The following is a 14,115-nucleotide window of genomic DNA, read 5'->3' as shown; positions in this document are numbered from 1 at the left end:
ATTTAAAATAATAATAAAAAACAATAAAAGAACTAACAAAAAAGAAGGCCCATACAGAGGCAGGTGGGACAGGTGGGACAGCAGGCAGAGGATGCCTCAGACCCAAAGCATCACCACTTTCTAGTCAAGGTCAATCAAGAACCATGGCCAGAGCTGGCTCCAACCCTCTTGCTGGCCATAGGGTAGTGGTCCTGGGGGAGAGCGCGATGAAAAGGGGAAGGCCTAGCCTTAGTGTGGGAGACTGACATGGCCATTTTGTCCGCCGGCAACTACCAAGACAGAGACACATCAAGCAAAGTAGTGGTGAGAGCTTTGTTAGCACCCAGCAGACAGGCCAATGGCTGAATTGACAGGCCAGTGGTTGGGTTGACAGGCCAGGCCAGTGGTTGGGTGTTTAGGCAGGTGGCAGGGGACAAGTTGGTAGGAAAGTGTGGCTCAGGCAGGTAGGCAGGCAACAAGCAGGGAGGAATGCAGATGGGGGCTGCCCTGTGAGGGGTGTAGCATCCCTCCAGCTGCTGCCTGCTGGGGCCTTGGTCTGTGGCTTAGAACTTGGCTTAGAACTCGGTATCCACCACACGGAAAGCTGGCCTGCCTGCAGGGGAAAGCAGAGTGAATGGCTATTAGTGGTCAAGCAGGTAGGTGGGTGGAGCAAGAAGAGGGGAGGGCCACACTTACTTGAGTCAGGCATAGAAGAAGACCGAATATTGGCCTCCTTTTGTAGCTGTACCTCCTTTAGTGCAAATATGGAAGTAGCTGTGAATGAAGAGACATTTAAGTGAGGGATGACCCGTTGGTCTACCTACAACAAAACCCCACATGGCCCCACTGTGTAAATTAGAACAAGTTGACCCTTCTTTGAGAGGCGTTTCTTCTATCTAACTGCCTATACTAAAGAAGACGGGACATGGACTACTACTGGACCACTGCAAGAGACAAAAAAGTATTCAGTTTATCAAGTATAATGCTAATATAAATACTACCTACAAATCTACATGAAAGGTGGTAGCTTGAGATTTAATTATTAATTCAGTGGGTAGATGGAAAGGTGAACAGTTGTTTTTTGTGTAATGAACTTTTGTTTTGTTTGAGACATACTCTTTACAACCCTGGCTTTGCTGGAACTCACTATGTAGACCTGGCTAGCCTTGAATTTACAGAAATCCACATTCCTGTCTTTCGTGTGCTGAGATTTTTAAACCAGGCATAGTGGCTCATGCCTATAATCTCAGTTCTTAGGAGTCTGAGATAGGGGGATTGTCACAAGTTCCAGGCTAGCCCAGGCAACACAGTGAATGGGTTGACTGACCCCCCCAACAGCCCACCAAAATGAGGTTTTTAGAAATCTTTATAAAAAGCCAGGTATTGTGACATGCATCTACTAATCTCAGCACATCGAAGGTGGTAGCAAGATGAGAAGTTCAAGGTCATCCCAAGCTACATTAGCAAGCCTAAGGTCTACCACAGGAATATTTGTCTCAAAAAGCCACATCACTGCCGGGCATTGGTGGCGCACTCGGGAGGCAGAGGCAGGCGGATCTCTGTGAGTTCGAGGCCAGCCTGGTCTCCAGAGCCAGTGCTAGGATAGGCTCCAAAGCTACACAAAGAAACCCTGCCTCGAAAAAAAATAAGCCGCATCACCACAAGCCAGGGCTACCTAGCACAACCTTGCCTCAAAAGAATCCCCCAAATCCAAAGCCCCCAGCTAGTTCTATTATTCCAGGAAGGGGTCTGGAATGCCAAAGACAGTATAATGAAGTTGTAGGGGAACTTCTCCCATTGTTTTTTGTTTGTTTGTTTGTTTGAGACAGGGTTTCTTTGTGGCTTTGGAGGCTGGCCTGGAACTAGCTCTAGGCTGGCCTCAAACTCACAGAGATCTCTCTGACTCTGCCTCCTGAGTGCTGGGATTAAAGGCATGCGCCACCAACGCCCGGCCTCCCATTGGTTTTGAACTGTCTGAAAGTTATATGGTTGTTTAGTTTGCAAAACTGTGGTGTACATTTTTTTGGATATTACATCTATATGTACTATATGAGAATTTTCATAAAAAGTGAAAGGAATCCAAGATGAAAACAAAATTTCTTCCTAATAGATACAACCTGCTGTATGTGCATGAGGATGTTCCTTCATTAGAGATGGTACAAAACAGCACCCTACTACATTCCAGTGGTTTTGCTCCCCACAGCTCCAACTTAAGCCACCCATTCCCCAGACCCACTCACTGTCAGGAAGTTTGTGGATCCGCTCCCCTAGGCTGAGGAAGAATGGATGTTTCATGGCATCCTCAGCAGAGATCCGATTGCGACCCTCAAACTGAATTGGACAGAAGAGAGTGTATTGGTATATTGACATTTTTCAACACATAGGTCTCTTGACCTGCCCTCCTCAGAGCCTGCCCTTGGGGAAGGTCCCATTTCCTACACCTGGAATACCACCCCTGGTAAGGTTGGCCTCCAAAGATGGTCTAACCTGCAGCAGCTTGGTGAGGAGGTCAGCGCCGTCGCTATCAAGTCTAACACAAAGATAAGGGGATGCACTTTACATTGAGTTCAGACACCCTGGCCCCTAATTCCCATCTACCCATCAGCCTCACCGAGGTGCATGGCTCAGAAGGGCCTCAGCTCGGTATTTGGGGTAGTTGTATGTTCTAAATTCTTCATTGGATAGGATGCCTGGCCATGTCTCCTCAGTTGGAGTTCCTAGTACAGAAGACAAGTTACCCCAAACATCTCAGGTCCTCCCTGCATGTCCCTACAGCTCCTTAGGCACAAACTTCCTCCTCACCCAAAATGCGGAAGATGAAGTGCAGCTGTTCTTCCACTGTGGAACCCGGGAAGAGGGGTCGGCCTGTGGCCATCTCATAGAAGATGCATCCCACACCCCTGGGCAGGAAAGTACCATGAGTAAGGGGACAGACAGTTGGCTAGGCAATCACTCCCTTCCACGCTTCCACCTTTCCTCACCACATGTCAATTTGGGTAGAGTAGTCTGTGGATCCCAGTAAGATGTCAGGGGGCCGGTACCACAGTGTCACCACTTCATTGGAGTATGTTTTAGTAGGGATTGACTTGGCACGAGCCAGGCCTGAGAGGCAAAGAAAAGGGAGCAGCTGGAATGAGGAGACTGTGGGCAAAGCTTGGAATAGAGTACAACTGGGACAAAGAATGCCTGCCATAATCAAAGTCTGGAAAGGCTGAAGGGAATTGAGGCTGGGTGGTCATAGGGGAGTGAGCTGCTTAGAGAATAAGGCTGAGGAGTCAGTGGGAAGAAAGGGGACGCTGGTGGTACCAAAGTCAGCCAGTTTGAGCTCTCCCCTCTCATTGATGAGTAGATTCTGGGGCTTGAGGTCTCGGTGTAGCACCTTCTGCCTGTGGCAGTAGGCCAGGCCACGGAGCAACTGGAACAGGAACAGCTGCAGACCCAGGAATGGCAGGCAGAAGTCAAAAGATATCCACTAGCCCATCCCCCCGGCAGCAGGCAGGCACTGCTCCCTCCCAAACAGAAATTGAGCCCAATGTCTCATCCCACAAAAGATGACAGGCTCCCAATGCCCTCCAAGAGCTCCCAGGCTGTTTCTGGGAGATGTGTATATGAGTGGGTGAGTGGGCCCCTCCTAAAGCTGCTTTCTGACCCACACCCACTTTCACATTGTGCATGTTGATAACATTGCCACAGTCATCCAGGTACTGCTTCAGGTCCTTGTCCTGAGGACAAAAGAGGTAGTACAGGAACAAGAGTCACATACTATGGCTCCTGGCCATTTCCCCACTTCCCTGGGGCCTACTGCTATCTAACCTTACCAAGTATTCAAAGACAAGGGTGAGGGACTTCTCCGTGTGGATAATGTCATGTAGTGTGACGATGTTGGCATGCTTGAGGTCCTTGAGCAGGGACACTGTAGAAAGCATGGAACAAAAAGATCAAGAGTGAGAGCCCCATCCTCAAAATAAAGATAACGACTAGACAGATATGAGCTTAGAGGTTTCCTTCTTTCCCTATGCATTTTAGGGTAACCAGAGCATCTAGCTCTGCTTTATGATATGCTAAGAAGTAGGTGTATTTCAATGGTCTACATGCAGAAAATAAGGCTTAGACGAGTATCAAGCAAGAGTGTGGGACTACAGCCCAACTTCATGTGACACTATATTTTCACAATCTGCTTTTGCTTTTTGGGAAGCGCCCTTGTCCAAACCTAAGTACACAGGCTGGAATTTGTACTCATTTTCTGTGCAATTCAAATCTATTCCATGTGATTTTTTGGGAACACTTTAAGAGTGCTTGAAGAATGAAAGCAAACACCATAATTTGCAATTAATTCATCTTCCTTGATACACTTAGATCCCTAGTTACCTTATTACCTGGGTACGTAGATAGTGGGCATTCTAATGAAAGCCACAATGTTGCACAGGTAAGGAGAGAAGGTCCCCAAAACCCTAGTCTCTGTCCTCACTCACCATAGACTGTATGTGCCATGAAGTCAAGAATGTCTAGGATGGGGTCTGTACCTTCCCGGATAGCAGTGCAGGGTGCCCCTTCTTCGTGTTCCAGTCTGATCTCCTTGAGTGCCACAAGGTTGTCTGTGAGCTTGCTTTTGCCTTTGTAGACAGTGGCATAGGTACCCTGGAACGTGAGGGGGTAGGACAGCAAAGATGCAATGAGACTGCATGGAGTTCATACTGACCCCTATCCTCACCATGGTCCTTTTGACTGTCTCACCTCACCCAACTTATCCAGCTTGATGTAGGTCTCCAGTTTTCCAAAGCCAATCTCAGACTGTGGGGTAAAGGAGATGCATTGAAGCAGGGCTGGAGAAGGGCACTGAGAGAGTAGGATAGGTAGGAGACAAAGAGATGCTTACCAGGCTGACACGGCGGAGGCGCCGGCTAAGAGGCTTGTCAAAGATGGGGCTATTGAGGGTCAGCTTCTCAAGGTAGCCCTCAGGCAGCCGGATGTCAGCTGGTAGCGACAGGCGTTTGTTGATGTCCTAGCAGCCAAGATGAATGAGAAGCATGATCATAAGCTCCACCTCCCCAAATAAAACCCCATTCTCCAACTCTTCCATCAGTGGGACCAGAAGCACCTCAGTGGAGATCTTGCGTGGTGGGTGGTTGCGCATGCGTACTCTCACTGGAGACTGGACCTCATCTGAGGATGTGGCTGAAGCCTGGTCACTCTCCCCATCAGACCCCATCTTCATGTCCTCATGCACAATCTCTGGTGGTGGGGAGAGGGAAAGGCTAGGCCATTGTCAAGAACACTCCCTCCTGCCCCCAATGCAATACATTCCTTTATCATATCCATGTGTATACATGGCCCCTAGAGCAGACTAGGAAATTCAGGTGGGCCCAGGATAGATATGGAAGGGGCGTAGTCATCTAGTAGAATACTCCATCAGAGATGAGCTGAGATGTTAGTTGCCCGTGGCTCAGAAGGCTAGTGGTTAACAGGCATTGCCAAGAGCCCCGAGAAGGCACACCCAGTGAGACTGACAGGGCCATCACAGAGTGCAGGAGTGCAGGAAAAAGGCAGAGAGAGCCTTGGCGCAGCTGTAATAGGTAAGCTACCATTCCTCCCCTGGGGCCTGGATATAAAGTCAAGGAAAGTGGTATAGACAGAGTGTTAGAAATGGATGACAGGGAAGAGGGAGGAAATGAAAAAATGAAGATGAAAACAAGAGTCTAAGGAATGCAGGGGGGCAGTATCTGGGAGCTGGGGCAGGGAGAATGATCAAAGTGGACCCACCTGGTGCAGAGCTGAGTGGACCCCGTCCAGATCGAAGCTCCCCAGGAGCAACACGGGAAGGGGCCTCTCCAAGGTCACTGCCACCACTCTCATCCAGGCCTATCTGTTCAGGGACACCATTGGTCTTATCTATGCCTCTGCCCCCTCGGAGTGTCATTGACAGCTGCCGTTTGATCTTCTTCATCCGATCCATGGCAACCTGAACAGGGGACATGAATAGAAATGGGGACCACATTAGCATCTACTTGACCATCATGGGCCCCTGAAAGACCACAATGACCTAGAATATGTCAGTGCCCATTCAACTAGAGATCCTTGGAAATCTGGCATGGATAGGGCCCTTTCTTGTTGTTAGTCCACCCCTAAATAGTCTACCTGGGTACTAAGACTTGGGTGGCTGGCTGAGGGCAAGGGAGCACTCAGTAGATTGTTGGTCTCTAGGGCAATAGTCTCACTGTGGGAGCACAGGACTCCACAACAGCTATCTTCAGGTGCAGCAGCAGTAACAGACGTAGCCATAGTTGGGACAAGGGGTTCAGTTAGAACTGAAGGACAAGTGACAAAGTCCTGGGTACGCCCATAGAAAGGCATGTTTCGCTGGCACCAGCCCCACATTGCCCCCAACTGCCAGGCAGAATGCTCCCTGTGGCCCACAGGGACCCTTTCACCTCCCCCAGCAACCACTGTCATGGTGATTAATGGACCACCCCACTTCTCTATCCAGATGGGGGGAGGGCTGCTGAGGCCCAACCACTGGATGGAGTTGTGTGGGGGGGGGGTGTGGATAATGTCTTAGCAAACACCAGCTATCCTCAGAGCTGCTAAATTGGCTCAATAGGGTTAGGAACCACAGGGTCCAAACCCAGGTTTTTACAAAGCCAAGTCATATTTCTTTTCTCCTAGAGAATACACCACATCTTCCTTATCATCTCAAACAGAGTAGTCCTGACTGTGGCCCATGTCTTATATACTTCATTCATCCCATTACTTCTCTGGTCTCACCTCTTCCTTGATCATTCCTAGTTGCTGTTCTTCACCACACCCAACAGTTTGTACCTCAGGATCTGTACACCGGTTGTTTCACACACTGTAAAACATCTCACTCCCCATCCTCTCCAGCCCGTTGTACAAATATCACCTTTTTCATGAGGCTTCCATAAATTACCTTATTTAAAGCCATCTTGAGCTCCCTTGCCTTGCCAATGTGTCCCCTAGTTCCCATCACCACCCCAGAAATAATACCATCTACTTATTGGTTTCTTTTCTTTTCTTTTCACTGTCTTCTCACCGCTGCAACTAGAAGATCTGTTCCTCCGGGGTAATTTCTATATGTTGAGGCCACAGCTATATCCTAAGAACCTGGAATAGTGACTGACACTGAGTAGAAGCTCAAAAACTACATACAGAAGCAGTGACTCAAAGGGCTGAAAGTCTAGGACCAACCTTTATTGAGGTAAGTTCCAGAGACTTACAGACTACCCCAAAGAAGACACCCAGGGATGCTAGAATTAACAGGAAGATGACCTAGATGGGTTGCTAGAGGGAATGGGGCCACCAAAAGGTTTAGGTAGGCATTCTTTTGCTTCCTCCTGGGCTCTGGGCCAGTAAGGAGGGGGAAAGACCTGGCTCAGGAACCATCTGTACTCACAGCAGGGCTTGAGATGGCCCAGGGCCCAAAGGATATAGAGCTAAACAGGAGGTTGAAGGTAAGGCCAGGGATGGATTCAAGAAGAGAAATGGTTCATATGTTACCTTGAAACAAAGTGCTTACTCCAGCAGTTTCCACTCCCACTTCTGCCTAACACCTCTACAAGGGGATGCAGAGTCAGTCTAGCAGAAGAACCCTCAGATAGATAAGGACAAGATCCATCCATAAAAATCCCAGAATACCATAAAATCCTGACCTTGGAGGATGAACACTGGATCTAAGGTCTAGAAAGTGGCCAGCTGTCAAAGACTTCCTTTTGTCTCCACATGGCATTCATACTCAGTTACTTTGTATGTGGTGACAGGAATAAGGGAAGGGGCTAGGAAAATGAACAGAGGGAGCTATGGATTCATTTATGACCTCTAACTGGAACCCTCAATGACTGGACATTTTCCACAATTTATCTTTGGGGGGATTTTTAAGAAGACAGAATATTATACAACGCTTTGAGGGGGGCAGACTCCTAGAAACAGATACACTTAAACATTTATGAGTGCTGGGCAGTGGTGGTGGTGGTGGTGGTGGTGGTGGTGGTGTGGTGGTGGTGGTGGTGGTGCACGCCTTTAATCCCAGCACTCGGGAGGCAGAGGCAGGTGGATCTCTGTGAGTTCCAGACCAGCCTGGTCTACAGAGCGAGTTCCAGGACAGACTCAAAAGCCACATAGAAACCCTGTCTCGAAAAAAAAAAAAATGAGCAGCAAAACTTAAATACCATAATTTAAATTTTCTGAGCTTATAAAATTCAGAGTAAGTGAAGAAGCAAGAATCAGGAGGTAGAATTCCACTATATGGCATTTGTCATTCTTGACAATCCCCCCCAAAGACAGACTCGCCCACCCCCAGGCTACTCTCATACCAAGGAGACTCACACTAACTGCAAGCACTGAGCATACAGTTGTCATATAATCTAATACGCCAACACATTCCATTCTGACCTAACCTCTATAAGCACACTAGGCCCTCAAGAAGGCTCACTACATCTTAACTCCTACTAACACTCATGATTTCTCTTTTTACCTATCACTCCCTTCAGCACTCAAAACTCTGTTGGCATATATTTGCCCCCTTTAAACAACTCCTGTTACCATATTCTCAGTCCCTTCCTAGCCTGGATGCTTGTTAGCCTCTCTGTAGCACTGCCCTACCCCAATAACATAGTGTCCCCTCTGGATTCTGAACCTCATTAACATGCACCCAAGGTGTTCTACAGCTGACCCAAATTAACATCCCCTGGAACTTCACAATGCTCTGAGCCACATTAGTACATAGTGAACCTTGTATAATCCCTGACCAGTGTTGTTAACACTAAGTGCCCTTCACAATTGTGAGCCTCTTATGCGCATGCTGGGATCTGAACTCAGATCCTCTGGAAAAGCAGTATATAATCTTAATAGCTGAACCATCTCTTAGCCCTTACCATCAAGTTGTGACCACCATTAACATGTATTCTGTTCTGTACTTCCACTACACTGTCCCTTCCCTCAGCACAACCTGAATCTTCACTCTATCTTGACCCCTACTAGCACACACTGTGCCTCACCCAGTCCTGACTCCCTATTAGCACACCTTGACCCCTTACTTAGCTCTATTCTCCGGGGACAAATACACTATTCTATATCAGACTGACCCTCATTAGTACATACTTAACTCTGACCCCCATTACCATACACTTCAGCTCTTCAGGGCTCTAACTCACTTTGGCATACCTAACACCATCACCTACTCCTAACCCCTCTGCTTCAACCCCCATTCCCACTAGTAACCCTTTGGTTCACAACTGATTTCCTTCATAGCTCTATTCCTTCCACTACACACTAGATTCCCATCCCCCAAACTTTATCCCTGTAACACTTCCCTGAATCAACACACTTCAGTGGCTCATGGACAGGAAGAACACAGTATTCACAGTGTTCTGATATCCATCAGCATATTTTACTTCACGCTCTTTTCCCCCAATAGCATACATTTAAAGTGTCTGTGTGGTTCTAAACCCATGGAGTAGCCTCTAGAACAACGGTTCTCAACCTTCCTATTGTTCTGACCCCTTTAACAGAGTTCCTCATATTGTGACCCCCAACCTCAAATTATTTTTGTTGCTACTTCGTAAATGTAATTCTGCTACTGCTGTGGATCACAATGCAAATATCTGACATGCAGGCTATCTGATGTGACCCCCCAAAGGGGTTGTGACCCACAGGTTGAGAGTCACTACTCTAGAACTTCATATACAGCATTATCCCACACGTTCTGGAAACTCACATTGCCTATTTTCTCACTTCACCTTGGGCCTTGGCATGCCGAGCCCTTTATACTTCATTTACACCCTACCATACACATATATGGACGCTTCTGGTACCCAGTAGTACAGGCCTTCCACAATCCGGCCCCACCACACACTCTCAGGTACGTCAACAGTTCTGACTGCATATACTGGGCTCCACACTACCTAGATCTTTATTACAGTATCTATATACCCTTTCCACCATGATCCTCCCTCATCAGCACACATTCAACATTTGAGTCCTTCAACTACCTCCAAGAGTACACCCTGGATCCAGAAAAGCTGCCACTCCTAACCCCTTGGACAAACACAATTTTAACACTGCCCTGACTCTCATCACCACATTGGGCCTGAGAACCCTGAGTCTATTGGCATACATTCTGGGACTTCTACCACCATTTCTCCATTTGCAATAGGTTTCTCTGCAACCCTACCTTCCACTAGCATGTTCTGGAACTGCCCTTACACGCAACCCCCCTGTTATACATCTTCACGTCCCTCATAGCCCTGCAACCCCTTTCCATAAGAACTCACTGGGCCTGAAGTCTAACACAGTCGTTAAGGCTTTTTTTTTTTTTTTTTTTTGGTTTTTCGAGACAGGGTTTCTCTATGTAGCTTTGGAGCCTATCCTGGCACTCGCTCTGGAGACCAGGCTGGCCTCGAACTCACAGAGATTCACCTGCCTCTGCCTCCCGAGTGCTGGGAATAAAGGCGTGCGCCACCAACGCCCGGCTCGTTAAGGCTTTTTACTATTCCCTTCGCAACCTTGGGTCTTTCACCATTACTTATCAATCCATTCCCATAACTCTAGTCCTTTAATCACCCTTCGCCTCCTTAGCATCCACACCATTTCCCATCCTCAGCTCCCAGGACAGGAGCTCAGGGCGGGGCCAAGGTCAGGGAGGCCCCAAATGACCCCCCGGTGCATTCTGGGAAACTCGAGGGGGAGGGGGCACCTGACAGCCAGGCAGCCCAGAACCCCCTAACTATAGTTGAGAGCACGACTAGGTTTGGGTTGGTTCTCAAGAAAGAGCAGCCCCCACCCTAAGAATCAAGGACACGCTCACCGGAGGGGGCGCGCGAGTAACCTCAGAGCCGCGGGGCCGGCGCGGCGGCGCCTGGGGCGGCGGCCCGGGATAAGGCCGCACAACCTCCTTTTCCTCCAGTTCGCCGCAGGCGCCCGTCCCAGTAGTCTTCGGCCATGGCTGCTGGGCCCGGGCCGCCGCCGGCTGAGGAGGAAGAGGCGGCGGCGGCGGCGGCGGCTGAGGCGGAGGCGGCGTCCCGCTCAGCCGGCCATGAGCTTGGCCGCTGCGGGCGATGCCCCCGTGCTCGCAAGCGCCCGCTGGAATCCGGGTGTTCACGGCGGCTCGAGACTCAAAGCAAACAGCTCGCGGGGACGCAGCGGATCCCAGAGCCCCACAGCCAGCGGCCCAACAGCCGCGCGCGCCGCGCTCCGCGCATGCGCACGCACGCGCTGGAAAGGAGGAAGGAGGAGACTCACCTCGGACTGCTTGAACCTAAAGACCTGTCTGCTGCGGAAGGGGGTGCGGCCATTGCGAGCCCACCAGGGAATGTGACGTTGGCCCCTGAACGGCGCCAGGGGGATGTAGATGTGGGTTAATTAATCAGTTTTGACCTTGCCAGAATTTTAATAGCATCTAGTTTAGGAGCAGCCAGTAGCCCGGCGTACCAGTCTACTCTTGCTTCCCCTACAGTCTCACTTGGTACATCCCCATGGTGGCAAACGGGACTTTTGCAAGGAGGAAAAGAACAGGTGAGCCAAGCAGTTCTAGTCCTTTGTGGTGCCTCGAGAAACAAGAATTAAAGGCTTAAGATGACTCTCTAGGCGAGGTGTCCTGGATTATCATTGGCCTTTGCCACCGTAGATAGGACAATCTAGCCCCGCCCTGCAACCCTCCCTTCACCTCTAACTCGATTCCCCACTGTGAAACGTATGTAGCCCCGCCCTTTGAAATCTGTGGCTCAGCCAATCGGACTTGCTCCCTGTGGTGACGCAGAGCAAGAATGAAGGGCGTGGCAAAACTGAAGAGGCGTGATCTCTCTTTCCCCTCGGCTTGCCTTCTCCTTTGCACGGTTTTTATTGGTTTTCGAGCTCGCCTTTTTGTTCTGAGCGCCTCTCAGAATGTCTCTGAATATCCCGTAATATAATTGGTCCAAAGAGCACTCAATCAGTTGGGTCCCTCCCTTAATCATTCCCATGTTCTCCTGTAGCTTCTTGGTGTGGTGGAACCTAGGGTGAGAGGAAAGGCGGACCTTTAAGAGGGATGGAGTCCAAACAGCGCATGTTTGGAACTTTGGCTTGGGTGGAGCTTCTTGCCTCCTCACCCTAGCGTTCGCTTACATGCTCCCCTAATTGGGTTTTCTTGACACCTTTCAATTACCTCATCTTGCCTGCCGCTGACAGTCTTATGTACTTACTAGGCTGTTACAGGCTGTTACACAGCCAACATTGCCAGACACATACTTAACCTCTCATTCCCCTCCCTAGAACATCATATGATTCTCCATATCTATTCCAAACATTTCCGAAGGCCTTCTGAGACTTCCTTACACTGGACTCAGGGACTTCCTTGCCTCTTATGGGCTTCCCTTGGTGGACCTTCCTGCCTTCTCTCCTCCCTTCCCAGTTAGGATTTTTTTTTTCGAGACAGGGTTTCTTTGTGGCTTTGGAAGCTGTCCTGGAACTAGCTCTCATAGAACAGGCTGGTCTTGAACTCACAGAGATCCTGGCTCTGCCTCCCGAGTGCTGGGATTAAAGGCCTGGCTCCAGTTAGGATTTTTCAAGCAAGGTTTATTATTGGCAAGGACTTCCTTAGCCATTAAAGTTCTCACTGCTAGGATAAACAACATGTCTGTCACTTAAACTGACTTAATCTCCTACCCTTCCTCTGACAACAGGAACAAACCTAGTTGTTATTGACTATAGCAGGCACAGTTGAGCTTCTGGGACTTACTTGCTGTTCCCTTTGCCTGGAATGCATTTGCCCCATATCCACAATCCTCGTTTTTTTCCTGTTGTAATCACATTATTCCAGATCTTCACTTGGCTCTATGCCTTTCAAAAGTGTAGTTTTAAAATTTTAGACCTTCATTTTTTTTTGCAACGTTAAAGTCCATTCCCAACCTTGTGTGTGCTCCACTGCTGAGCTAATACCCAGTCTCAGTCCACACTTTGTTATTGTTTTGTTTCCAGACAGTGTCTTTTGTAGCCCAAGTTGATCTTGAATTCACTATGTAGTCAAGTATAACGTTGAAGTCTGGAATCTTCCTGCCTCCATCATCCAAATGCTGGGATTACAGGCATATGCTACCACCACACCTGGTTTTCTTTGCATTCTGCCAACTGAACTACATCTCCAGCCCATTTGCACCACAACGCCCAACTCATTGATCAACCTTTAAACAATTAAAAAATAAATTAATGGGCCTGGGGCTGGAGAAATGGCTCAAAGGTTACAAGCACTTGCTGGTCATTCAGAAGACCTGAGTTTGATTCCCAGCACCCACATCAAGTGGTTCACAACTGCATGTATCCCCAGCTCCAGGGGATATCATTCTTGTAAAATACATGAAGTAAATAAACACAAATGGATACAAATGTCTCATTTTACAGTTTTCACTGTTTTTCTCATCAGACTGTGATTCCCTATAGTTATTACTTTGACCAGTAATATAAACAATATGAAACTAGCCAGACGTGGTGGCTGGCACTGCAGAGGCAGAGGCAGAGGCAGGTGTGTTCAAGGCCAGCCTAGTCTACAGCTAGTTCTAGGTCAGTCAAGGCTACACAAAGAAACCCTGCTTCAAAAAAAATCAAACAAAAAACTATATGAAACTAAGAAGGACCTCAGCTCGTCATAATGTTGCATAGTGAGGATGCCCTTTTAGTCTCCTCAAGCATCCACACGGCATACTCTAAAACACACACATGGGACACATTAAAAAAAAAAAAAACCTTGAGACCAGGCATGGTGGTAAACCCCTTAATACCACCGGCAGAGGCAGGTGGATCTCTTGTGAATTTGAGGCTAGCCTGGTCTACATACCTAGTTCTAGGACAGCTAGAGCTAACATAGACAATGTCTCCAAAAAAAAAAAGAAAAAGAAAGAAAGAAAGAAAGAAAGAAAGAAAGAAAGAAAGAAAGAAAAAGAAAAACTAAGGCTGAGAGGATGGCTCAGCAGGTAGATACCTGCTGACAAACTTAACTGTCGGAATTCCATCCCTGGGATCCACACGATAGAGACCTCCACATGTACACTATGGCATGACCACCACCACCCCCAATTAAATGAATGGAATATATTTATTTGTTCGTGGATGCACTTGTGTCATGGCACGTAAGTGAAGGTCAAGACAACTTGCAGA

General features: G+C 48.4%; 1 protein-coding gene across 4 annotated transcripts; it reads right to left on the bottom strand.

Annotated features, from left to right (window-relative positions):
• Positions 1–293: 293 nt before the first annotated feature.
• Cdk16 (cyclin dependent kinase 16) lies at positions 294–11,600 on the bottom strand. 4 transcript variants are annotated; one of them, XM_027432283.2, is made up of 16 exons: positions 11,230–11,600; positions 5,740–5,938; positions 5,078–5,211; positions 4,856–4,981; positions 4,714–4,770; positions 4,452–4,617; positions 3,798–3,892; positions 3,639–3,701; positions 3,286–3,409; positions 2,961–3,081; positions 2,782–2,879; positions 2,591–2,696; positions 2,467–2,509; positions 2,220–2,310; positions 676–753; positions 294–592 (listed from the first exon to the last, which is right to left on the bottom strand). In XM_027432283.2, the coding sequence occupies exons 2-16, from the start codon at positions 5,930–5,932 to the stop codon at positions 555–557; spliced, it is 1,533 nt and encodes a 510-aa protein (XP_027288084.1). In that variant the 5' UTR covers positions 5,933–5,938; positions 11,230–11,600; the 3' UTR covers positions 294–554. The 4 variants fall into 4 exon arrangements, with proteins under 4 accessions (XP_027288084.1, XP_027288086.1, XP_027288087.1 ...); XM_027432285.2 differs by lacking the exon at positions 11,230–11,600 and adding an exon at positions 10,796–11,190; XM_027432286.2 differs by lacking the exon at positions 11,230–11,600 and adding an exon at positions 10,796–11,187 and having other exon boundaries at positions 4,503–4,617.
• Between the last annotated feature and the right edge of the window lie 2,515 nt (positions 11,601–14,115).

Source organism: Cricetulus griseus, chromosome X (genome assembly GCF_003668045.3).
Source record: "Cricetulus griseus strain 17A/GY chromosome X, alternate assembly CriGri-PICRH-1.0, whole genome shotgun sequence".
NCBI lineage: Eukaryota > Metazoa > Chordata > Mammalia > Rodentia > Cricetidae > Cricetulus > Cricetulus griseus.
The sequence above is the reverse complement of the archived record's forward strand: the minus strand, read 5'-3'. Positions and strand labels throughout refer to the sequence as shown.